At 47.9% G+C, this 23,666-nt stretch overlaps 10 protein-coding genes across 10 annotated transcripts; 6 read left to right on the top strand and 4 right to left on the bottom strand.

Annotated features, from left to right (window-relative positions):
- Nucleotides 1-30: 30 nt before the first annotated feature.
- On the bottom strand, nt 31-736 carry N7455_000653 (uncharacterized protein; the record flags this gene model as incomplete). The annotated part of the gene is made up of 4 exons (XM_065603844.1): nt 31-135; nt 208-282; nt 356-588; nt 727-736. 4 exons carry the CDS (start codon nt 734-736, stop codon nt 31-33), a joined length of 423 nt encoding a protein of 140 aa, XP_065462335.1.
- Nucleotides 737-1,193: 457 nt separating this feature from the next.
- Nucleotides 1,194-2,716, bottom strand: lap1 (putative aminopeptidase). The gene is made up of 2 exons (XM_040958017.2): nt 2,400-2,716; nt 1,194-2,344 (listed from the first exon to the last, which is right to left on the bottom strand). The coding sequence occupies exons 1-2, from the start codon at nt 2,700-2,702 to the stop codon at nt 1,364-1,366; spliced, it is 1,284 nt and encodes a 427-aa protein (XP_040811465.2). The 5' UTR covers nt 2,703-2,716; the 3' UTR covers nt 1,194-1,363.
- A 635-nt stretch (nt 2,717-3,351) lies between these two features.
- N7455_000651 (uncharacterized protein) lies at nt 3,352-4,614 on the top strand (the record flags this gene model as incomplete). Its single annotated transcript, XM_040958098.2, has 3 exons — nt 3,352-3,727; nt 3,829-4,348; nt 4,410-4,614. 3 exons carry the CDS (start codon nt 3,352-3,354, stop codon nt 4,612-4,614), a joined length of 1,101 nt encoding a protein of 366 aa, XP_040811531.2.
- Nucleotides 4,615-6,393: 1,779 nt separating this feature from the next.
- N7455_000650 (uncharacterized protein) lies at nt 6,394-8,054 on the top strand (the record flags this gene model as incomplete). Its single annotated transcript, XM_040958011.2, has 2 exons — nt 6,394-7,571; nt 7,877-8,054. 2 exons carry the CDS (start codon nt 6,394-6,396, stop codon nt 8,052-8,054), a joined length of 1,356 nt encoding a protein of 451 aa, XP_040811580.2.
- Nucleotides 8,055-10,892: 2,838 nt separating this feature from the next.
- Nucleotides 10,893-11,624, top strand: N7455_000649 (uncharacterized protein; the record flags this gene model as incomplete). Its single annotated transcript, XM_040957980.1, has 3 exons — nt 10,893-10,962; nt 11,046-11,105; nt 11,404-11,624. 3 exons carry the CDS (start codon nt 10,893-10,895, stop codon nt 11,622-11,624), a joined length of 351 nt encoding a protein of 116 aa, XP_040811557.1.
- A 2,565-nt stretch (nt 11,625-14,189) lies between these two features.
- On the top strand, nt 14,190-14,462 carry N7455_000648 (uncharacterized protein; the record flags this gene model as incomplete). Its single annotated transcript, XM_065603843.1, has 1 exon — nt 14,190-14,462. The coding sequence occupies one exon, from the start codon at nt 14,190-14,192 to the stop codon at nt 14,460-14,462; it is 273 nt and encodes a 90-aa protein (XP_065462334.1).
- Nucleotides 14,463-14,881: 419 nt separating this feature from the next.
- On the bottom strand, nt 14,882-16,716 carry N7455_000647 (uncharacterized protein; the record flags this gene model as incomplete). Its single annotated transcript, XM_065603842.1, has 8 exons — nt 14,882-15,208; nt 15,276-15,360; nt 15,421-15,590; nt 15,649-16,155; nt 16,223-16,304; nt 16,360-16,435; nt 16,486-16,634; nt 16,697-16,716. The coding sequence occupies 8 exons, from the start codon at nt 16,714-16,716 to the stop codon at nt 14,882-14,884; spliced, it is 1,416 nt and encodes a 471-aa protein (XP_065462333.1).
- A 759-nt stretch (nt 16,717-17,475) lies between these two features.
- N7455_000646 (tRNA-ribosyltransferase family protein) lies at nt 17,476-19,210 on the top strand (the record flags this gene model as incomplete). Its single annotated transcript, XM_040958115.2, has 8 exons — nt 17,476-17,625; nt 17,708-17,958; nt 18,026-18,109; nt 18,168-18,488; nt 18,543-18,600; nt 18,651-18,728; nt 18,779-18,966; nt 19,018-19,210. 8 exons carry the CDS (start codon nt 17,476-17,478, stop codon nt 19,208-19,210), a joined length of 1,323 nt encoding a protein of 440 aa, XP_040811479.2.
- A 607-nt stretch (nt 19,211-19,817) lies between these two features.
- N7455_000645 (thymidylate synthase) lies at nt 19,818-20,828 on the top strand (the record flags this gene model as incomplete). The annotated part of the gene is made up of 1 exon (XM_040958041.2): nt 19,818-20,828. One exon carries the CDS (start codon nt 19,818-19,820, stop codon nt 20,826-20,828), a length of 1,011 nt encoding a protein of 336 aa, XP_040811520.2.
- A 263-nt stretch (nt 20,829-21,091) lies between these two features.
- N7455_000644 (AN1-type zinc finger protein) lies at nt 21,092-22,057 on the bottom strand (the record flags this gene model as incomplete). The annotated part of the gene is made up of 1 exon (XM_040958037.2): nt 21,092-22,057. The coding sequence occupies one exon, from the start codon at nt 22,055-22,057 to the stop codon at nt 21,092-21,094; it is 966 nt and encodes a 321-aa protein (XP_040811492.1).
- Nucleotides 22,058-23,666: the final 1,609 nt, after the last annotated feature.

The following is a 23,666-nucleotide window of genomic DNA, read 5'->3' as shown; positions in this document are numbered from 1 at the left end:
TATATTTTCATATATCGACTCCCAAGGTCCTTACAACCTAGCCTTGCCTTCCTCCCGACCTACAAGGTTACGGTGAAGAGTTCGAATGGGTCGAGTAACGGCGTAGAAGGCAAGTCCTTGTGACTTGGTTGAGAACTAGATCGGGGAGAAATTAGAGCTACTTCAGCTAATATCTCACGTACGAGATATGGGAGGGTCATGACAAACCTTGACCTTAGATCCAACATGGAAAAAGGCAAAGTCTCCCGGAACTAGGTGGTGGGTGACCCCAGTAGCCTCATCCTATTAAGAACCACAGTTGTTAGTATGAACAAAAGATTGAAGTAGCCTTCGATATATACAACAGGGGACATACCAGAATATCGATCTGACCATTCAGGACATACTTCGTCTCCTCAAAAGTGTAGGTCGCGGGTCTTTCAGGTCCCGCTTCAATCTTATAGAATCCCGAAGTGAAGTGTGCAGGGGATTCAGTCTTGGTGCGGATAGAGTGGAAGTCGGCAGTGGTTGCGTTCTCACCCTTGGGGAGGGGGATGAACTCGTGGCCGGCGCCTTTAATGACGGTAAGGGGAACAATGTTGCTAGACACTTTCCATCATGAATTCCAGTATTGGTGACTCTGAATGATTTGTTATGGAGGTCACCAGGAGTAACTCACTGTTGCTATATTTCTTTGATAGATAGAGATAGAATTAGGACATATTTAGGAACGAGGTATCCGCCAACTAATATACATTCTCATAGTACCAGAGTACTACAACTCGGACGTACTCCCGGGATATGTCAAGGGTCCCGCGTGCTTTGTCCCAATGAGGGGAAAAGTCCCGGTGCTGATCTGCCCTCACGAGGGGAACAGTCGGCTGCATCGCCCGATGGAGAAATGTCGGATGGAGAGCCGTCATTAGGACATTCGCGCAATTATCAGGAATCGCGTGCTATTTCCCAATTTGTGATCATAAAGCAGAAGAAGAATAAAGTAGTAAAAGAAGGAGCCTAGGAAAAAGGAGAAGAACTAAGCTTCCTCTGCGGCTGTACTAATTCTGGTGGGTACCCTGTATTTCAACTACGATCCACATGCCGCTGATCACAGAGCATGAGATGCTCAGGTTGCTGTCTAGTATGGGTAGCTCTGTCCATCTTGTGCTTGAGTTTCTCGAGGTAAAAGAATGTTTCTAGATTAACTGGATAAAAAGTTCAAGAAATTATAATCATTCAATTGAGAGTATGTAGGGTAGGAGCCCCCAAGACCGAAAAAATAGAAAAATGCTACAGGTTGAACCTCGATGTACTCTTAACGAGGGAACCCAGCTCAGAGGTATATCACTTAAAACGCCGAACCATCATGTAAACCAGTGTGACAAAATCAGAAGGGAGCAAAAGCTAGCTCGTAAGCAAAAGCCAAGCTCATCTTCGCATGCTGCAGCATGTGATCGAAGCTCAAATACTCGATCTTGTCCTCGGTAGTGTGAATCCTCTTATCGGAGTTCTCAAACTGAGACTCGATGACAAATGCCGAGGGGTATCCGTACCGACTAGCCGAAGCGTGATCAGAGCATGCATAGCCACACTTTGTCTCGACGTAAGGCACATCGCAGTAGGTAGTGATAACCTCCTTGATGAATGAAGTAAGGCCCGGATCGACGTAGTCAATGATAACACCCACAGACTCCTTCTCGCCAGCATCCAGAGTACCCTGAACATACCCAGTCATGTCCTGCTGGAGCATGGCCTTGACGTTCCGCTGGTTCTTCTTGTAATTAGCATAGACAGCCTGCGATCCGAGCAAGCCACCTTCCTCGGCAGAGTACCAGTGGAACTCGATGGTGTTGCGGGCCTTTCCGTGCGCGATAGTCTCCGACCGCAGCAGGGCGCGAAGAGCTTCGAGAATAGTAACTGTTCCACTACCATCGTCGTCGGCGCCGGGTGCAGCCAGAATCGAAGGCAGGAACAGGTTGATGCTATCCTGGTGAGAACCGAGGACGACGGTGTTATCCGTCTGACCGGGAATACGAGCGATAATACTGAATTGACCCCAGGGGTGGTCGAAGCGCTTGACGGTTGCGCCGTGGTCGCTGGCACCAGACTCTTGCACTGCGGCAGTCACTTGGTCAAATAGCCAGGTTGCTGACTCGATTCCCGTTTGCGACTTGTAGTAGCGCGTGTGGAAGGATGTGAAGTGTTCCAGGTTGCTTCTCATGTTACTCTTGTCGAGGGTTTTGGACAATGGCAGAATCTCGTGTGAGTGCTCCATCACCCCGGGGTAGTGGACAACCCGTGTGGTGTGGAGGGTTCCGTAGGAGCCTGATTGGTATTCATCGGTGACATCGATGAAGTTCACTCCGTCCTGGTTGAGCGTTAGTACTATGTCATAATTAAATTTGAATCAAAACGTGGCTTACCAGCTTGAGCGTCCATTTTTCTTCCTCGGTTACCCATCGGGTCTGGTATGGGGCCAGTTCGATTAGAGACTTGGACTGAGGGTTTTGGACAATTGAAGGAGCTAGAGGTTGTTGCTCTGGGTTGACTATGACCATGGCAGTTGCCGTTGCGCTCAGCGCAAGAGGCAGAGTGAGGAACTTCATGATGGATGAAAATAAGGATAAGAAGAATAAACGGAATAAGCAGAAGGGATGGTCATAAGGTTTCCTTTTTAAAAGCTCTGAGGAAGAAAGGTATTGGGCACGCGCCCTGTGCCAAGCCATTTTTGGACCCCGCGCGCTAAAACACCGAGGCTCTGTGTCATATATTACATACGAAGTACTCCGTACTATGTAATATTCTTAGAACGGACTTCCGGTATATCCGGTCCTTGAAAAAAAAAACTTTGAATACGGACTCTGGTTGAGATTCACATCATCCATTTGATGTTCAAATTAACTTAAAAACCCAAGGTCTGGCTAACCAAAGGATGTAGGCACTCAAGTCTGGGGATTGAAGGTGGAGAATGGAGAATGAAGAAAGAAAAAAAACTCCACTATGACTGCGCCATGACTCACAGCCCTGCGGAGATAAGGATTCATATCTCTCTACAACTGTTGTAAGTGGAAATTATTATAAGACTGCCTAACTACTCCGTAGACAGCCTTGAGCTAGTGTATACAGCCTCGATATTTGATCCACCTTCCCGAGGTCCCCCTGGGGCAGTTTCTAGTAATCTTTCCAAAATAGGAAACCAGGGCTAGGGCTACCAGGTACCCACTCTCCCACCAATCAACGTCCAGCGAGTTGTCCCGTGCAGACAACCTTGCGTATCATCTCTCCCAGGGTCTCTTATCTTGCCCACTCTTATCCTATCCTTATCCCTCTTTCTCCCTAGAACTGTTGCCTTCATTCGATCGCATTGCATACATTATGGCTATCCATCCACGCTTGCGCTCAGAGGGTTCGCAAGGGCACCTGTCGCCGCAACAGGCCCTAGCCATCTCCGCATGGACAGAGCAACATGCAGCAGCCTCCCTGCAGAACATGTCCCTGACGGACTCAGCCCCCGCAGCGAGTCCACCGTCCACACCGACCCCGACACGCTCGGGTCTGCGCGGAGCCACCGTTTCGCTGTCGATCCCTCTCGACGACGAAGCGATCCAATCCCAACGAGTCAAGGTCGAGTCCCGCCCCCCGACAGTCAGCTTCCGACGTCGGGAGCCTCTACGCCGGAATGGCCTCAAGACCCGGGAGGCTCTGCTCAAGGGCAAAGACGGTAGCCGTCGGAGACAGCGCTGGGAGAATGGTACGTATATGCACTAGATAGGTCGCGGTGAATGCCGGCTTGTACCTTTTTTTCTTGCCTTTGGCGCAGGTTTGGTAGGCAAATGCTGACCAGACACCAAGATCGTCTGTTGCACAATCCCTGGGCGGAACCGCCTTCATCCAAGGACTGGGATATCCAACCTACCTATACTCGGCATGACCCGATGCCTTATTATCTTGCGCCCCTGTGGGATGTTCACTACTCCCATGTGGCGGATCACCAGTCGGCCGTGAAGGCTGCTGAGAGAGCTAATGAGAAGCATCACATCCCGAAAGAGCTGAGGTCAAAGCTGAAGCATGCTCGTGCTGCCCATGGTATGCTCCGAGATCTGGAAGAAGAAGTCCGTTCGTTTATTCAGAAGTGGAACGAGAGGGAGCTTCTGCTTGAGAAAGAGGGGTTGCGGGATGCTCCCGATAACTCTGCTAGTGATGACTCGGAAGATGAGATCGTCTTTGTCGGTCGTAATGGGCAGATGCACGATTCTCCCGAGCGAAAGGAGAGACTCCGCCTACTCCGAGAGGAGATCAGCTCTCACAGCGAGCGGGATGGTGAGAAGATGGTGCTTGAGACTTTGGCTAATGATCGCGCCGCTGGATTCGGGTATGTTTTAAGCCTTTTCTCCCCCCGTAACGAAACTGTCCAGCCCGCTGACACTTCTCAGTCGCTGGTTGGTGCACTCTATTGCATCCTACTATGGATTGCACACTTGGTCCGTCACAGTAGAAGACCGACGAGAAGCCTATGTAGGCTTCCGAGCCCCAGTCCCAGGAAGCCATGCCGGGCTTGTTTCCCACTCAGCTTTCCATTCAGAGACCTTGATCAAGCCCGGTGAGGACCTTCCTCGGCCTCTCTATGCGCAGGTGTAGACTGCCAGTTCTTCTTCCTTTCTCTTCTGTCTTCCAGATTGGACATATGTTTTGATTTCCATTCAGGGTAACGTTCATGAATATTGTAATCATCTCGGTATGAACTTCGGATGCGGTCTCTCGGCTACGGGTGGTCATATATAGATTTTATTGGACATATTTTCTCGGTCGCAGCTCAGGCCAAGGGATGTTTTCTCGTAGCATTGATGCAGTGTTGATCACTTGTCGACGTGGCTATGGTTAGTGGGGACTATGAGTTCATCGTGTTTGTGTTCGATCGGATCGGAGTGAAGAATTTGAGTGGGATCATAGCATCCCCCCTTCGATCGGTCTTCAGTCTGTGCGCTGGAACTCGCCGATCCTATGTCGTCATGCCTTAAGACACCGTTAAGAAAGTTAAAATAGATCGTACGATCGGAATATATCAACTCTCTAATTACAAACTCAGGAACAGGTGTTCTTTAATATGGCATGATACCTAGATATTCTACATCGGTATAGTGATATATATACGGAGTATATATAGATACAATCTCCAGGGCTATAGTCGGCTATATTACTTGTCTCCACCACACAATCGGAACGGACCGTGGGGCCCACGGTTTCCAAGGTTTTCATGACGTCCGAAGTATGCCCAACCTTGGAAGGGTGTATAAAGGGATGTGTTTCCCTATGTAGGTACTATAATGTAGGTTGTATAGCGTATAAGAATTCCGTGCTTGGACCCTAGAGGGCCCGAGCCCTAACATCGAAGTAGCAACCATCTCCCTAGGTACAGAATACGGAGTACAGGGAATCTCGTGTCCAGACCTATTTAATGCAGGCCCCCGCAATCTGACTGGTTCTCACGTTGGGAAACAAAAAAAGCAAAAGGGCAAAGCCACGAATGAAGACGAAACACAGGGACCGTCACACAGCACATAGTACGCTAAAGAGGAGTTCTATCACCCCTTATAGGGTAGATTTCGTTCATAGCCCAGAATGTGTGGCTGATTTTCGGTTTCTTTTTTTTATTTTTTTTGTTTTCTTTCTATTTGTATTACAGGCTGCGATAATTAGGTGCAACCGTGTGGCTCTCGTAAATAAGTTGATAGTAGAACAAAGAGTCGGGTACCCAAAAATGACGAAGTGAACATTCTTCCATTTTCCCCTCCAAATGTTCTAAATACTTCCCACATTGTGACAGTCCAGTTTTCCACATTCTCTCTCTCTCTCTGACTTGATTTCTGGCTTTGGGGGGACTCGAACTCCTTTTTCTATTTGCTTTTTTTCCCTTTTATCTCTTTCACATTCTCCCCAATTCCCCCCCTGATATTTTATTCTATATATTTTGCCTTTCTCAAACAGGAAATCCCCCACCCCTGCCCTTTTCTCTCTGTTCGCTCTCGATCATATGATTTTCTTTGCTTTCACTTGTATTATCCCTGATAATAACCCTGGAGATATTACTCTAATGTCCCTTGCCACTGCTATTATTCCTCGGTGACCCATGTTATGAGAATCTGACCCCTCCTCGAACTACCCGTGGACGGAATCAACCGGAATATCTACAGGTCCAAACGCCGGGTGTGATCGCTTTTGCTCTGATATACCTTATTTGGTCAACCACACCACCTGCGGCTTACTTACGGCTGATTTTTGATGTTACTCCTGGCTTATATCCACTTCTTCTACTCTTTTTCGCCTACTTCACTATAGATCAGTGGATCACATACACAGAGACACCTATAATCCAAATCAACATCACAACCTATATCCCAAGCCAATTTCACAAATACCATGGGCTCCTATAAATCCTGCCAAGCCGGCAGCTACAGCTCAACAGACAGCTCATCCTCAAAAAGCACGGCAGCAACAATTCACAGCGACCGAATGGCCCCCAAACCACTCAAAAGCGACTGGGTCACAAACTCGGCCAACCAAAAACACACTTCCAGATCCGAAGTCGAAGCCGAAGTCGAAGTCACGTACGAGTGCCGCGAGCCACATCCCCGCTCCTCAACCTCAACCTACGCCTCAACAACATACTCCACAGCTGAGCTCGACGAGGAACCCCAACCAATCGAGCCCGCAAGCCCCCACGAAGGCCGCTACTGTGTAAACGAGCGGCAAGAATTCTACCCACTAGACGCAATCCCCTCAACGCCTTCATCCTTTGCGCCGCTCTTCCCCTCCTCGCGGCGATTGCTTATCCGTCACGACGATGCAACCATTGACGGCAATATGAACTTGCGCGTCGACACGCCCGTCCACCTCCGTGACGGCTCCCAGCGCGACGTCATCCTCTTCCACTTGCGCATGTATGACCTCTTCTCGCGTAAGTTCTCGTTCCGGCGATACTGCCGGGACTCGGGGCGCGAGGTGTGTAATTCTGCAAGGAGGGAGGTTGTGCCTGCTCATGAGCGAAGGCCTGCGCTGCCCACCTCATGGAGTAATGTTTTTGCTGGGTTTAGGCCTGGTTCAGCCGCTGGTCACTGTCCGCCGAATGGGGAGCTTAAGAGACAGCATTCAAGGTTTGAGGCTGGTGGTGGACATGAAAATGACTATGATGTGAGAGAAGAGGTAAATAAGGGGATGGTTGAGGAGGATGAGTTGGAGAAGGAGAAGGAAGGACTGGGTGCTTTGCCGATACTGGGTGAGACTATTTTGCTTGAATTCTCGAATTATGCGCATGTCGAGCTGCGCCGCAAAGGGCCTGGCTCGACTAAGAAATACGAGTTCGAGTATTGGTCCACGAAGTACCAGTGGCGGAGAGAGGTCCGCAAAGAGGGTGATCTGCATGAAGTGTCTTATTTCTTGGTTGACACGCGCACTTCCAAGACTATTGCTCATTTGGTACCGGATACGCTGGCGCCGCTGGAGGTTGTTGAAGAGGAAAGTAAGGGGGGTTGGGTGCCACCTTCTTCATTGTGGATCAGTGATCCCGAAGTTTACAAGACGATGCCTGATGTTGCCGAGTAAGTTATTCTGAATCCCGGTTCTACCCCTCAACCACCTGGCAGGTTTTCCTTTTTTTTGTTTGTTTTCTGCTTAGCTCTGGCTTTGGATGTGGCCTTGACTCCATTTGCTTCTTGTTTTGTTTTACCTTTCCCCTTTTTGGTCTCCCCTTTTCCTTTTCTGTGGTTCGTATGAGGGGGTGTGTGTGGTTCGTGTACAATGCACCAACGCATGCACCACATGCACCACACGCAATGCACCCATGGTACCCCTGCACAAGTAGTGATGAGGCATGAGGCTGATGAATCGGTTCACTTTTTTTCAGTGTGATTGTTGCAACAGGGATAATCGCGCTAGTTGACGACTGCATTCGTCGTCGCTGGCATAACGAGCGGCGTCCATCTTGGATCCTGCCCGCTCAGCACTCGCTAGTAAAGAGCCTGGAGCGCATGGGCCCTCGGCGCCTGATCGGTCAGGTACTACAGCGGAGAGGATCCGCCTAAGCGACACAGGGACCCTCGCTTCCATGAGCAGACAACGATGGTTTATGATGAGATGAACTAGATGGATGAGTTGGTCCTGCATTAGTCGAGATATTTGTGGCGTACGGGGCTTGATACTGCCTTTAATGACTTAATGATGTGAATAACACGGGATATGAACGTTTTTCTTCTTGTTCTAGTTTAGCTTCTTGTGAATTATTCTTGTCATATCTCTCTTTTTTTTTTTGCTTTTTCATCCTTCATCCTTTTTGCCTCTTGCCTTTTGTTGTCCATTGACACGAATCATCTTTAACGGGATTCCGGGGATTCTAGTCTAATTCCGGGCGATCCTCTAATACGGATTTGACAGGGAACCAAGCAGGCTTGCAGATTTGGGTATTTTTCATCTTCCACTGCCGAGCATGATAGCTTACAATTTGATGTCACATTCCCAAGGGGTTTCAAGGTGCTATGCTGGCGTTGCATGTTGAGAGTCCACGGGTCTGACCGCTGACCGCTGAACCATGGTTCCTATTTTCAAACTAGGGCTAGTCTACTCTTGTGAACCATGGTTCGATTCTCAAGCTAGATGTGTCTCGTGCTCTCTTGACCTATTGATCTTGGATCTATTGACTTATTGACCTGATCCCAAATGCATGTACACCCTACTCATCTAAGACTTTGGCTCAGGATGCAGAGACCAAAAATAAACTAGTGTAACAGGAGTACCATATGAAGAAATATTAGTACTATTGTTTAGGGCTCATGATCGATTGGTTCTAGATGAATCTTTCGTTTTTAGCGTGAGTAACAGCCCAAAGAACACCCCTGGCCTTGCTGCCTTATGAAAATTCAAGAAATAGCCAATACGATACCTAGTATATAATTCGAACATGCGAGTATACTGGTCTACTACGTCTACTACTGTAGGTACCAAAATTGTACGTGGTACTTATGTAGTCTACTGCGCAGCATACATGTATAGATGTACTTCAAGATTGGGTGCGGGGCAAGCCCCTCGTTCATTGTCCTTTTTCTTTTTCTTTTTCCAATATTTTAGACGCCCTATAATGTGCTGGCCTAGTCCCCTGTCGACCATCGGCTGTTGCTTTACGTGTTTCGTGCATACTCGATGTTAGCCGCATTACTGAGAACCATGGTTGAGGATATTGTCAACTCTGCATGAATGCCCAACACTTCTCTGCCAAAGTGAACACCCCATTCGCTCTGACTGGGGGTGTTCAAAATTTATCTCTGTCAACAACAAATGAACTGTCGATGAATTTCCATCTATGGGGGTCTCTGCACATCAGGCGGTTAACCCGACGGGCCGATAACATGAAAATGAACCAGGGGGTTCTTGGCCGTATCTTTGTTCCAGATCTCTGCAACACCCTCCTGGCGGCTTTCTGACGTTTCTCCGGTAATACCACCCATATTGCCTCATCCCATCGCGTTGTCCCTTTTTTTTAAAAAAAAAATACCTCTTCTATGTTGATCCTGGGCCCGACAGCAACTGTTCATGCAGGGCGGCCCGGTCTGTGGTTTTGAAGGTGCCCAGCAACTCCCGATGTCAACAATGTGTGAGAGTCGACTGCTCCAAAATAATCATGATATCATCCATCATGATGAGCTGGCAACGCTTCTCCGATGCCCAACTCGGTTGAATCTACATTTCGGGCATCCTCCACACCCGAAAAACAATTAAACAATAAAAGCTATGACACTGACGCTGTGGCCACAGGCTCCGCTTTTTGGGCAGAGATCACCCACAGCTTTCTACCCCCTCATGCAGTCCCTCATGGTTATTCCAGAAGCCCGCCGTTCCGCCGATACGGTTCAAGTCCATGCGCAAACTAATCTCGGGACATAGTAATGTTTTCCGTTTCCTTTTTTTCCCCCTTGCCCTAAGGTACTTCTGTTCAAGTGAGGCAAGAGAGTAAAAGAAAAAGAAAGAAAAACGAAAGAAAAATCCAAAATGAAAATCGCATGCAAATCGCCCCCCTCAAAAAACCAACGTGGGGTTCTCTGAGTTGTTCACTTTTTTTTCATCCAATCCGCATTCAACCTTCTTCCGAAAAAGGTATCATTTATTCTGGATCCTAGGAGAACTAGGCAATATCTCCCTGTCTGTCATAGAGTGGGAGCTAACTTGGGAACATCCAGTTTGCCCCTCTTCTATAACCCTTACGTGCTGTCTAGCGTTTCTTCAAGGGCTGTTTTTTGCTTAGTCGGCGTGCGCCGGGCCGTTCCAGGTTGCAGCCTCAAAATGATCCGCATACTCTTTGCCTACGGGCCTTGACTGGTGGATAATGGAGGGGGAGATTTGGCTGACGCTGTGCCATGTCCACATCGACATGCATAAGCCCCCTCTTTCGTTAGGTTTGACGGTTAGGCTCCTGTTTGTTCCCAGGGGGGTAAATAAAATACTTAAAAAATATAGAAAAAAAAAAGAAATACCAAAATTAAAAAAATACAGGAAAAAAAAGAAGAAATGAAAAAATAACGGGTGTTTCTTTCCTGGCCTTGAAGATATGGCCCACTGTTTATATGACTCCCCGCTCCCCATGTCGTCTCTGTTTGAAGGTCATTGAAAAAAAAAAATACATTTAAGAAGATCCATAGAGATTCTAAACGGGTCCAATTGAGCTCGTCTGATTCTATTCTTTCTTCTATATCTTGTGGATTCCCCTTGAAGTTTGCCTTCTTTTTTCTCTTTTGATCTTCATCATCAATTGGGTTATTAACAAACATCGTGGACTGATATCCTCCCCACCTTCAATCCCACTTCATACCCCTTCAATTGCAAAGCTTAACCGCTCCCCCCCCCCCGATATCCCATCTTTCTACGAAGCAACAATGTCGTATACTACTAGTCCTCAAGGGAATAGTGTTGGCAGCCGGCCTAGCTGGCAGGATCAGCTCCAGGGTAAGCCATTGGAATGCGTGGACAAGCAACAGCATCCCCAACTCCCTCCCAAATGACAATAATACCCGGCTAACCATATCCAGATCATTGCACACGCACCAAGGTGTCTCCTCCTGTCTTCAACATTGTCTCCGATCGGCGAGGTACTTACCCGATTTCCAATCCTCCTCCTCCCCTTCCCCCCCCTCAGTTTCCATCCACTGTCTTCCCACGCTACATAACCACATAATTTTATTTTCTCTCTTATTCCCCGATCCAATACCTACGCACACAGCCTGCTTCTATCCACCGCTATCTGTCTCGTGTGTGGGCATTGCAGGAAGGAGTGGAGTCTTGCAGAAAAAGACACAGAAAATTGCCCCCCCTTTCACTTGTACACCGACTTTTAGTTTCCGAGCCTTTGGCAGCAGAAAGCTAATTACCTTTATCTCGGAATCGCAGGAGGTCGTACCGCCTGGTCCAGTACCGTCACTGTCCAGGGCCAGAATATCGCCGCTCGTTACTGGTATGACGGTCAGTTTATCAACAATGCCAAAGAGGACGCCGCCGAGGTTGCCCTCAAGACTCTGAATCAGCAGCCCCGGGCTGCTACTGTCTACCAGGGTCAACTGTTCCCGCAGGCAACGTCTTCCGGCTATGGTCGCGGAGCCGGCGGGTTCTGATCGTATTCTTTATTTCCAATATTTCCTACTAGTCTTGGGTGGCATTCTCTTCCCTTCTTGTGTTTTTATCAAATTTTTTGGTTCTTGATTCTGATGTTGATCCTGAACTCTGTTGCACTTCATTTCCTGGTGTGGTGGGTGCTTGTTCTGGTTTGTTTTCCACCTGTTGTGAAGGGCCCTCGGGGATCCACAAGTCCTATCCGATACAAAAACCCATACCCTTTGTTGTCACCTTGCTCTCTCACTTGCGTTTTTGACTGCAGGAAAAAAAAACATGCCCCCCTTCACCGCACTCCTTCCCTCCCACCTCTTGCGACACCCTTTTCTCCCCGAGGCCTGCTGATGCATGCACTATCCCTCGTCGACAACCACAGCTTCCCGGTTTTCGCAAGTCCAGCCCACAATGGCTCACTACAATACAGGGTCAATGTCATGGGCTCTGATGGGATGATTCCCGGCGCTAGAATGACGGACAAATAATTAAAAAAAAAGAAAAATGCACCATCCACCATCCCTGCCCCGGATGACCACCTCCCAATGCAGGTCACTACCTTGTTTCGCATTTGTGGAACCTCAGCACCAGTCGTGACACACCACACCAAGATCCCGACGGCTCAGGTACATGATACGGTGTCTGGATGTCGTCAGGCCTCGTGTGATGCATCACGAACCAGACTCCCTTTTGGCTCTTTTCGGCGCCTCTTCCCCTCCCACATACGTGTCTTCTGAGGGTACATCTACGTATTCCTTTAGAAAAGCATCCCACATACGTTTTTTTTCGGGACCGATTATTGTTTTTGTCTCCCCCGATTTGGGTTCATACAGGCCGTCTTTGTCATTTGATTTGTTTTTGCCTTGCGCTGTCTGCTTCGAGACAAAACCGGAAATTACGCCGGGTGCTTACTCCCACTTGATGAGAGGCGAGGGGCTCGGGTCTCATGCATCGTGTCAAGTGACTGCTGTTTGTCTCTTCGAGAACATATGACTTGTCATGCTCGAGCGGGTTCGACGTCCTACCTGGGACAATTTCCAATCGTTACTCCCTGCTGCGCGGTTCAAATGGCAACTATACCTTGTGGTATTGTCGACAAGTCTAAGGTGGCATTTGCAATAGATGCTACCCCCTACTGCTTCGATCCCCTTGGAGCTAGGGAAAAATGCTTGTGTGTGTGTGTGTGTGTCTGTGTCACCGCGGATGCAAATAGCATTGTCTTAATCTCAAGTGTGATGCGATATGACAAATGTGGCGATGGAAGCGATTTGGAGAAAAAGGTCACAAGCGGGAGTTACAGGATTAAGACGGGACAAAAACCTCCATGTTCCGGGCATCTACCTGTCTCGAATTTGGATTTGGATTTGATTTACATTATTCGATGTGTTTTGTGTTGTTTTATCTTTTCCTTGGTTCAGATCGGGTGTATGTACCTGATAGAGGGAGTTTCTTTGGTATCTGTTGTTTTTTGTTAAGCTGTGTTGGGTTTTGGAAGTTCGGACACGGAACTGGACCGGGTTATCTATTATATTGGTATCATATATGATGGTACTGGGCTTGGGACTGTAATGGTCGGGGTTTGGTTTTATCAGATTGTTCTCTTTTGTTTCTTATTATACGATTACAGAATATCTATCGACAGAGCTTTTATGTGTGATTTTTTTCCTTTTCCTTATATTTTGTTTCAACTGATGATGGGTATACTAATGGATCCATGATTCATGACCACCGGCTGAAAAAAAACTCGCCCCTTTCTAGAAAAAAGGTGTCGTACATGTTTGCCCTCATTTGAGGTACTGTTGATCATCGGGTTCTTGCCGCATTGGCCTCCCGCCCGAACTTACACATCCGCGGTTAGCACAGCGTTGGCCATGTGTCTACGGAGTAGCCAAACATTAATTTCCGATGCATAGCGGCCGAGTTGGGCAGCATTCCCAATAGCCGATATTAAAATGAATCAAGTACATTGTATTAAAAACCCGATTATTAATATTACTTGGCGTTGCAAAGTATGTATTTCTACAAAAGTACTTTGTAGACTCGACGTTGGATGTTGGTCAGTTACTTTGGAGTGAACCATGGAACGCTGAACTCTAATAACTAACAACTTTAATTGTCTATTTTAACCAACACATTGCTGACCTCGGATGACCTTGAGGTACTAGAAAAACATCCAAGAATAGATCTTCTTGGTAATTAGGGCTAGCATTATATTCGGTATATCACCACTTAGAACTGTACATTATACAAACCCTCGCCCGGAGCGTGATCGCCAAGACTGCTTGATATGGTCACATATTTATACTCAGCTTTTTTCGGGCGGTGGCTATGTCGATCGATTTATACGAGACAGGAAGTGAAAACCAAGCCACTTAAGACGCCATAACTTTTCAATGCCAGGCAGAAATCAAAGGTTTGGGATTGGAAGACTATATAAATTAATTACTCCATCACCATAGCCAACCCATCGACAACCTACCTCAAACCAAGCACTTTTCTAAGATATCCGAAAAATCCAAAGCAAAACTGTTATCTTTTCTGCTCTAGACAGGCCCTTCCACCCAAATACCACTATGTGTTTTGGCTCATCGCGTAGAGAGGCATATGACTCTCCGCCCCCACGGCCTGTATCCTACGGCCATGATGCCTCCAGCCAGCACATACATAACAAGGACTACGAAGCATCTAAAAAGCAACGTGGGCGTCGCGCACGTCAGAATGGTGCTGTTTTTGCTGGAGGCGGAGATGGTGGAGGAGGATATGGAGGAGGACATAGTGGAGGCGGCGGAGGACATGGTGGAGGAGGAGATGGTGGAGGTGGAGGTGGGGATGGCGGGTGCGGCTAGATCTGGAGGGCGTGGAATGATTTTATTAATTAATTAGCTGCAATTTATTGATTAAGTGATATATAGGGTTAAGGCGGATCTGGAATATGATTTAATTTATAAATTTTACGCAAGGGGACACTAGAGACTCCGCCGACATGTACAATACAGATCTAAACCTTGCACTTCACTCCGGGTATTATTGATGTAGATAGTGCACATGTGGAGCTGAAGTTATCTATCCGCTGTTCGTACTGCGTACTGAGTAAAGATTATCGAGAATTCATAATTTGTCATTAAAATTAATTACCTAGGTACTTCAGGTATCTATCTGTTTTATGACGCAGATGCATGTCCCAACTTCATATACGACGTGTCCACCCTGCAGCTCGTAACCCGAGCCCTATCAACTTTCACCACGACACTCCAGCCCTACCGATCTAATACGCGAAACTCTTTCCATTTCTTGCCCCGTCTCCACGGCGATTGCGCCACCCGTAGTAGAGCCTCAATAGAATGCAGCCGGCTGTCACAAAGAGAAGCAATGCCGCATTTGTCCAATGGCCGGTTGGATATCCGATCTTTGCTTCGTCGCTTTTGTAGATCCAGACACCGACGATCTGGCCCGGGGCCCCGAATGAGATGTTGAGTGCGATTGCGAGTCCTGCGCCGGCTGTTGAGCTGATATTGGAGGATAACCAGCCTAGTAGGGGTGGGATGCAGGCGAAGGCGCCACTGGCTGCGACTATGAGGCATCCATAGCGGCTCTGGGGTTAGGATTAGACGATGATTCTCATTGGATTGATGCGTGCTTGATATGATTGGGCCACTTACTAGATATGCACTAGCGGGGAGAACAGCGGAGGCAAGGAAGCCCATTGCCCCGATGAAAGAGAATATGGCCGAATGGAGACCACGGCTTAAAATTAAGGGTTTCAGGTTAGTGATTGGGTATGTTTGAAAATGCAAGACAATTTACCTGTTGAAGTAGTCCGCAGACCAGGCCACTGCTATAGTCACGACATAGGCCACCGCGTACGGAGGCACGGTCATCAGCTGAGCACGGAGATCAGAGTATCCCAGACCAGCAGTGATGGCAGGCGTGAAAAGAGAAAGACTCGAGAATGGTGTTGAGATGCCGAAGTATACCTTTTAGCCAATTAGTCTTTCAGAAATTGACAGGAGAAAAAGGCACAGAAAAACATACCGCATAATGAGCATACAATCTCCAATCCGTCAGCGTAGCCTTAGCATCCTCCCAAGACATAGCTTGAGCAGAACCCTTAGATCCTTCCAAAACCAACCTCTGTGCAGCAAGCTCCTTCTCCTCGGCAGTAAGCCAGTTAGCAGTCTCCGGGTAATCTGGCAACACGAACCAGACCAAAACGGCAGATGCGCACGATGGGGCGCCCTCAATGATAAACAGCCACCTCCAAGCAGAAAGTCCATGAGCGCCATTCATATGCCCCACACCAAAGGCAATAGCACCGCCAAATGCGCCAGCTAGTGTTGCCGAGGCGAGAATCAAGGCCACGCGAATCGACCGCTCGGAGTTACGATACCAGAATGTAAGGTAGTATACGAAGCCAGGAAAGAGGCCAGCTTCCATTACGCCAAGGAGGAATCGGAGTCCTGTTACTTGAGCGTAGTTGTGGACGCCGCCGAGACCCATTGTTGTTGCACCCCAGGATAACATGAGGAAAGCGATCCAGCGCTGGTTTTTGTTAGTGGAATTGTAATCATTGGGAATAGGTGATGTGTATGGATTGGTTTAGACATACACTAGGACGGAGCTTCTTCAGGAAGTAGTTTGATGGGACTTCGAACAGTGCATATGCTATCAGGAATACCATGAGTGCAATCCTTTTTGTAAATCAGCGCTTTGAATTGTCATGGTTAATTAAAGGTTGCGACTCACGTGAACTGATACGAAGTCATATTAGTTTCCGAGAGAAGATCATTGTGAGTATCCGAATTCAAGATTTTGGCATTGCCTAGACGCTTTAGCTTCAATTATATCCGATATTGGGGGCGGGAAATATACCGATGTTGGAGCGATCGAGGTAACAAAGCAAGTAAATTGCCGCGCACAATGGAACGATGCGTAGATCTTGTTTCCAGACCAAGGCCTTTTCGCGTGCGTTGAGAGCATCGTCGACAACATCGGGGCTGGCAAGCTGCGCTACCGTCAGTCTTAAGCTCGCAGACCGCAACACCGGTAAGTTCTATAACAAGGGGGAAGGGGAGAAAGATACCTCTGAAGCTTGTTCAACATCTTGCATGTATTTTTCCGTTGCCATATTTACAAGATTTTGCCAAGCAACCTTGGAAGTACACAAAAAGTTGTGTCAGGAACAAGAAAAGTAGAAAAGACCAGAGTCCTTTTTTTTCGCTTTCTTTTTTTTTCCCTGTGTGATTTAGCTTCCCCTGGCTTTGTCCCCCGCACTAGGGCGACTCGGCATTCCTCCGATACCTCACCGGCATTGGGTATTGGGGATATCTGATTCCGGGCATAGATCTGGAATTTGAAATGTGTTGGTCTCCCGGTCTAAATCGACACTTCATACATACTTAGGTGGGATTTGGTTGCCGTCTCTTGTTTTCCCCTGAGTCGGGGGTTTCCCCGGATCTCCACATCTAGATCCCAGGGACATCTGGGATGTCAAAAAGGGGTCAACACAAAGAGCATGGGTAACGACAAGGCTATCATTAGCATTTCAAATATTGAATAATCTTTTTTTTTTTTTGCAAGTAGTTTGCAGGTATGGGTTAGTTTTGTTTGGGAGCAAAATGATTCACTGGTAATATTGAGTCTCAACTAAGGCGAAAATATCTTCGACTTGAAATCATCAAACATTTAAGGACTTCACATACACAAAAAAGTTCAAAGATATCCAAATTAAGTATTTATGGAGGGCGCATGTCCAGGTGTTGTATAAAAGCAATACTGAGCCTCAGAGTGCAAACCAGACAAACAGCTTATCAGATAAAAGTGTTCCTGATCGCATCGCAAACACTCAAATCACCCCTCCCCATGCTATGCCAACGTTTGCTAGCCAGGCGCCTCGGTAAAACATCATATTCGAGTCCATTCATATCAATCGCAACTATGTCGACCACTACCGCTCCCGCCCACAAATCGATGCCCTCCGCATTAACCTTCGATCGTCACGCCAAATGCTCGGTACGTCCTTATGGCAATGACAGCCATTGAAAACCTATTGTAACATATATCTGATGCGTGTTATGTGTTATGGTATAAATAGACAACTAAGGCCCGTGCGAGTACCCTCCACCTGCCCCATGGCTCCGTGCCTCTGCCGATCTTCATGCCCGTCGCGACACAGGCATCTCTCAAGGGCTTAACATACGGCCAGCTGCGAGAGACGGGATGCATGCTGTGCTTGAATAATACATATCACTTGGGTCTGAAGCCTGGTCAGGCGGTACTAGATGCAGTCGGCGGAGCGCATAAGTTACAAGGCTGGGATCGGAATCTCTTGACCGATAGTGGGGGGTAAGATATACTATTCTCCTGTCGCACATCGATGGTATGTTGCTAACCGGGTATGTTTGCCACTCAGTTTCCAGATGGTGTCGCTTCTTGAGCTGGCGACGGTCACAGAGGAAGGAGTGCGGTTCCTTAGCCCGCACGATGGCTCCCCAATGTAGGTGGCTTCGCAATAAACCTTGTAGCTGCGCACCCGAAATGCTGACTTTTACCAGGTTACTGACTCCCGAACACTCCATTTCTCTCCAAAATTCTATCGGATCTGATATTATTATGCAATTAGACGATGTGATTGCAACCACTTCGCCAGATCATGCTCGCATCAAGGAGGCTATGGATCGGTCTGTACGATGGCTAGATCGGTGCATTGAGGAGCATAAATATCCCGAGCGACAAAACCTCTTCTGTATCATCCAAGGTGGTCTGGATCTCGAGTTGCGAAAGCAGTGCTGTGAAGAGATGGTAGTGCGAGATACTCCAGGAATTGCCATTGGAGGTCTATCTGGTGGTGAGGCGAAGGAGGAGTTCTGCAAAGTGTATGTGCTTCTACTTTCACCGGAAAAAAGACCAAATAAACTGACAGACCAAAGAGTGGATACATGCACTGAAATTCTCCCAGAACATAAACCCAGATACGTTATGGGCGTGGTATGTCTTACTGAATTGGTTCTTTTGCCTTGGCTAATCACAAAAATTAGGGATATCCCGAGGATATTGTTGTAGCAGTGGCTCTCGGTGCAGATATGTTTGATTGTGTTTGGCCGACACGGACAGCGGTAAGACTCAACAAACCCTCCTGTTTCGTTCTTGCACTGACCCCAGCTAGCGCTTCGGCGACGCTATCGTCTCCTCTGGAACACTGAAACTAAGCCATAAATCGTTCGCCGAAGACTTCGGTCCAGTTGAGGAGGGCTGTACCTGCACTTGCTGTCGTCCAACTGACCAAGGTGGCCTTGGGCTCACGCGAGCATACATGCACCACATTACAGCCAAAGAGACCGTTGGCGCTCATCTGTAAGTGTGGACTGGCTACAATATCTTATTTCGGTTCTAATACGTCTACAGTTTGACCATCCACAATGTTCATTATATGTTGACTTTGATGGGCAAAATCCGACAGGCCGTTATTGAAGACCAATACCCGGCTTTTCTTCACAAGTTCTTCTCCGATATCTATGGAGGTGATAAATCGAAGTTCCCTGAGTGGGCGGTAGGTGCTCTGCGGGGAGTTGGAGTGGACTTGTTGGCAGACTCATGATGCCGTTATCACGTTTGATCAAATGAGAAGTGTCTTGAAGAAAAAGATAACGAGAAATTTTACTTCATGACACAGAAAAGCGGGTGCATCCATTCCAGCATTCCAGCGGCGTTAAGTTGACTGAATAGAGTGCATCCCATCCACATTTACTGAAAATAAGACATGAGTTACCTATTCCTGAACTATGATTGTTGTTGCAACAACCTATATGCGAAAGTAATGTTGGAAATACTACAGTATCTGTAGTGGTCTGTTGAAATCTTATATGTGGGTTTCGAAAGGGTTCCTCTGTATGTTAGTATCAAAGTGAATACTTCAGGGAAGAATATTATTATTTCATGCAAATATTGTGTGTCAAGTAATCCAGGGCATTTTAATGCCTATAACAGCGAACTAAAGGTTGATTGGATAATTTCCTTGAACAAGTTGGTTGGAGCACTATAAAATACGGGATCGACACGTGACCACGTGTCGCGTCGACGCGATCCGCCGATCTCCAAGATCCCCCCTCTCCATTGTCGTCCACTTGACACACTGAGTGGCTCTCTAGCGTCCAGTATCAATAGAAAGCCTGGTATCCCCGTTCCTCACTAGTTCACTCTACACAATGACTCAAGACCAAGTCGCCGCAGCCCCCGTGGCATCCTCGCCGCCACACGACCCCTCGCATGAAGAGCACCAATATCTTAACTTGATACGCTCAATTCTCTCCGAAGGCGAGCACAGGCCCGACCGGACTGGCACTGGCACGCAATCAATTTTTGCACCACCGCAGTTACGCTTCTCTCTCTCGAAGCCGAACCCAGAAGGCGGCGAGCCAATCCCCGTCTTGCCCCTCCTTACCACGAAGCGAGTCTTCCTACGCGCCGTGCTCGCCGAACTACTTTGGTTCATATCCGGTTGCACCTCCTCTCTCCCGCTCTCCGAAGCCGGGGTTAAAATTTGGGACGGAAATGGAAGCCGCGAGTTCCTAGATAAATCCGGCCTCGGCCACCGCGAAGAAGGTGACCTAGGACCCGTGTATGGCTTCCAGTGGCGGCACTTTGGTGCCGAGTACGTCGACGCCAAGGCGGATTACACCGGCCAGGGTGTCGACCAGCTCAAAGATGTTGTACACAAGCTCATTCACAACCCCTTCGATCGCCGCATTATCATGAGCGCGTGGAACCCCGCCGATCTGAAAAAGATGGCTCTACCCCCGTGCCATATGTTCGCCCAGTTTTACGTCTCATTCCCCCCTGGCATGAAGCTTGATGAAGAGACTGGCCGTCCATCGGAGAAGGGTACCCTATCCTGCGTGCTGTACCAGCGCTCTTGTGATATGGGTCTCGGCGTGCCCTTCAACATCGCGTCCTATGCTCTCCTCACTCATATCCTTGCACATGCTGCGGATCTTCACCCCGGCACTCTCATTCACACTATGGGTGATGCCCATGTCTATCTTGACCACATCGATGCGCTTAATGAGCAGCTTCTTCGCGAACCAACGGAGTTCCCTGAGCTGCGTATTAAGCGTGATGACCGGGGCAGCGCGGTCGTTGATGGCTGGAAGGAGGATGAGTTTGAGGTCATTGGGTACAAGCCTCACAAGATCATCAAAATGAAGATGAGCGTTTGAATTATATAGATTTTCTGGTTTCCAGTTTGTGGGCACTGTCCGAGTTACGATGTTTGTATGATACCAATTATTTCTGTGATGTATGACACAGGCCTTATATTTTGAGACAAAGAAATAGAAATGCATTCGAACTCCGAGTCTACATGTACAGAAACTCAACCCATGCATTGGAGCAAAACATGCTTCCAGGTGTATCAGGCTGTGTATATGCTTCGAAAAGCAAAAAGGCGACAAAAAGATTTAACAGAGAGCAAATAAATGCATCATGCGCCCCCAAGAACAGCCCCAGCGCCGCGTAGCAACACAATCGTGTCACCTTGCTTTACCTTCCCAGCACCAAGAGCCTCCGAGAACTCGAGGAACTCTCCAGATTCAACATGAAAGACCCGCAACTTCGAATCCTCCCCATCAACCCGATTATTCAAATTCTGAACCCGCAACTTCTTCGCCGCATCGTCAAGTACACGCCCAACCTTCCACCTCGAATCAAAGAAGAAATCCCCAGCCGGCGGCTCCGCGGCCTGCGTCTCTGCCGTACCAACAGCATGCAAATACAGCCTCTTATCCGCAGGAATCGAAGCATCCCCCTTAGCCGATCGCTTGAGGCCGTTAACAGCAACTGCACGCGCAGCCGGACTATTCGGTTTAGGCTTCAACTTGGGTAGGGCCGGTAGTAGGGTCCCATTAGCAGCGGCATTCTGCTTATCGCGGCCCCAGGTGCGCACGCGCGCGAACATAGACTTGATTGTGTCATTTGGCGAAGCGGTGTTGCGCTGGCGCGCGCCCAGCGGGGTAATCTTGGCGCATTCGTGTTCCTCGCGAAGACGGTGTTTCAGGCAGTATTGGTGGTTGCACTGGGGGCAGCGCACAGCGGGGTCTTTGAGGGTGTTTATGAGGGTTTTGCACTGGGTGTGGGCGCATTGGTCGGTATTGTAGATGGATGGCTTTTCGGGGGCGGTGCGGTTTTCCTGGCTGGTGTTGTTTGTTCCGTTGCGGCGACGGGCCCATTCGCCTTCGCGGGGACACTGGTGCGCGGTTTCGGTTCGGTGGTCTAGACAGTATGTGCTGCGGCAGGATTCGCAGCGGAAGGGGAGGAAATCTAGTTGTCCGCAGTACTCGTATTGACAGTGCCGACCTAGGGATTCTAGGTCTGTGTCGGCCATTTGCGTGAAGGTTTCGTTTGGGTCACGGGAGGGGCTGCGCCCTTTAGATACGGTTATAGGGGGCATAATGGTGCTTGGTCTTTGGACTTGAGAGTATGACAGAGGAAAAGGAGAGTGCGTGGGATAAATTAGAGATTCGAGTATGCGATCTGATAGAACGCGCTGGCAACAATCGCCATGTGACTAATGTGGAGAAGGTCCTGGGCTTATCTAAATGCGGAGTTAGCGTTCGGAGTTAGTCCATCTACGGAATGAGCTATGGACGCATCCATGGTTCTACGACGGAAACTGCTGTGGAAAAGGTACATGACGAGAGATATTACGGATATGTCACGAAGTATGGGAGCCCTGGAGGCATTTCAAGGACACTGTAATATAGTGAGATATCAACACCAACTAAATTCCATCGGGCTCTGGATAGAAATTTACACGGCTCTACAATCACAGATGGAAATCTCAAATGGTTTTCTTGGCTTGCAACCACTCTATGTGTATGCCAGAGTTCCCATGTGTACATATTATTCAAATCTTCGCTGTTGACAAATGCGAAATTTGAAAGGGGATACATCCAGTCTTCCTAAACCCTATTTCTTTGCGAACCTTTTTAATTGGGCAGAACCTTTCGCAATCAATGATATAGCTGTCAAAGGCGTATCAGTCAGTAAAACCATAGAAACTAGGCTATTGGCGCCACACTGCCATTTCTTTTGCTGATGATCCCAAGTAATGTTCTGAAGCCCTTGGTCTGTGTGGTATAACCCACAGGAAATGCATTCCCTAGGAGAGTATTTCTAATGAGTAATCACATCTAACCTTTCCTATACATTGTTGATCAAGTAATTTCTTGCAGTCCAAAGTCATAAGTCCAAAGCCATGAACAGTTTCTCGAACTGCTCATAATATCCCAAAAGGCTAGATTAGCCCAGCTTCATATGTTATACAAAGGTGAGAACCAAGGTATAGAAAATAGAGTCAGCGTCCTGTAGTCGTAGTAAACTTTACCCCAAACTTCTGAAACAGAATCTGCTTAGACATCACAAGTATTCTTTTCTAGTTCGACTTGACTGTCGAATGATTCATTACAGATATAAACCCTAACCTAGAGCCTTGTCTAATTAATCTTAATGCCTTCAATTTCGATGCCACCTCAGAGTGCTCAAGAGGCTGGTCTGGAACCGTATATTGCGGTACTTGGACAAGCAACACCGAATGAGTTTAGATTATTTTTGTTGAGCAAAATAAACCTGAGTGATTTCCTAGCTGTCCCTCTATTTTCAATTCCCTACTTCTAGTGGAATGTCAGTCCTATGCCCGTGGGTAGGCAAAACAATTATCTGATAACAATCTAAAAACGACGCCAACCAAAGGTCTTAGTAAGAGGTGCACTGCTTCTCAACTCACGAGCTAGGTATACAACGTATATTGTAGTAGAAACGAGCTATGAGTCAGAAACTCAGTGACACATCACCCCAAACCCCGCGGTGTCGGCACTCCCAAAGTGGAACTGTTGAGGAATTCCTATTGGATCCACTTGCTGGTGTACATATTGGTGCCCAGTGATGCCCACACAGAAATGTCACTCGAAATCGATCTTTAATGCCCAAGTTTTGACTTGTATCCTGACAATATTTGGTGTATCATACTATCCGTGGGTATAGTCTGGGTAACATGGGAT

The sequence above is a fragment of the Penicillium solitum genome (genome assembly GCF_028829755.1).
Source record: "Penicillium solitum strain IBT 25940 chromosome Unknown utg000001l_segment0_segment0, whole genome shotgun sequence".
Lineage (NCBI taxonomy): Eukaryota > Fungi > Ascomycota > Eurotiomycetes > Eurotiales > Aspergillaceae > Penicillium > Penicillium solitum.
The sequence above is the reverse complement of the archived record's forward strand: the minus strand, read 5'-3'. Positions and strand labels throughout refer to the sequence as shown.

Bases quoted from the DNA above. Each gene is read 5' to 3' on its own strand.
- lap1 (XM_040958017.2), bottom strand. From the start codon at position 2,702: ATGGCTTGGCACAGGGCGCGTGCCCAATACCTTTCTTCCTCAGAGCTT. The intron at 2,345-2,399 runs GTAAGCCACGTT...ACGCTCAACCAG, and splicing joins AAAAATGGACGCTCAAGCTG to GACGGAGTGAACTTCATCGA.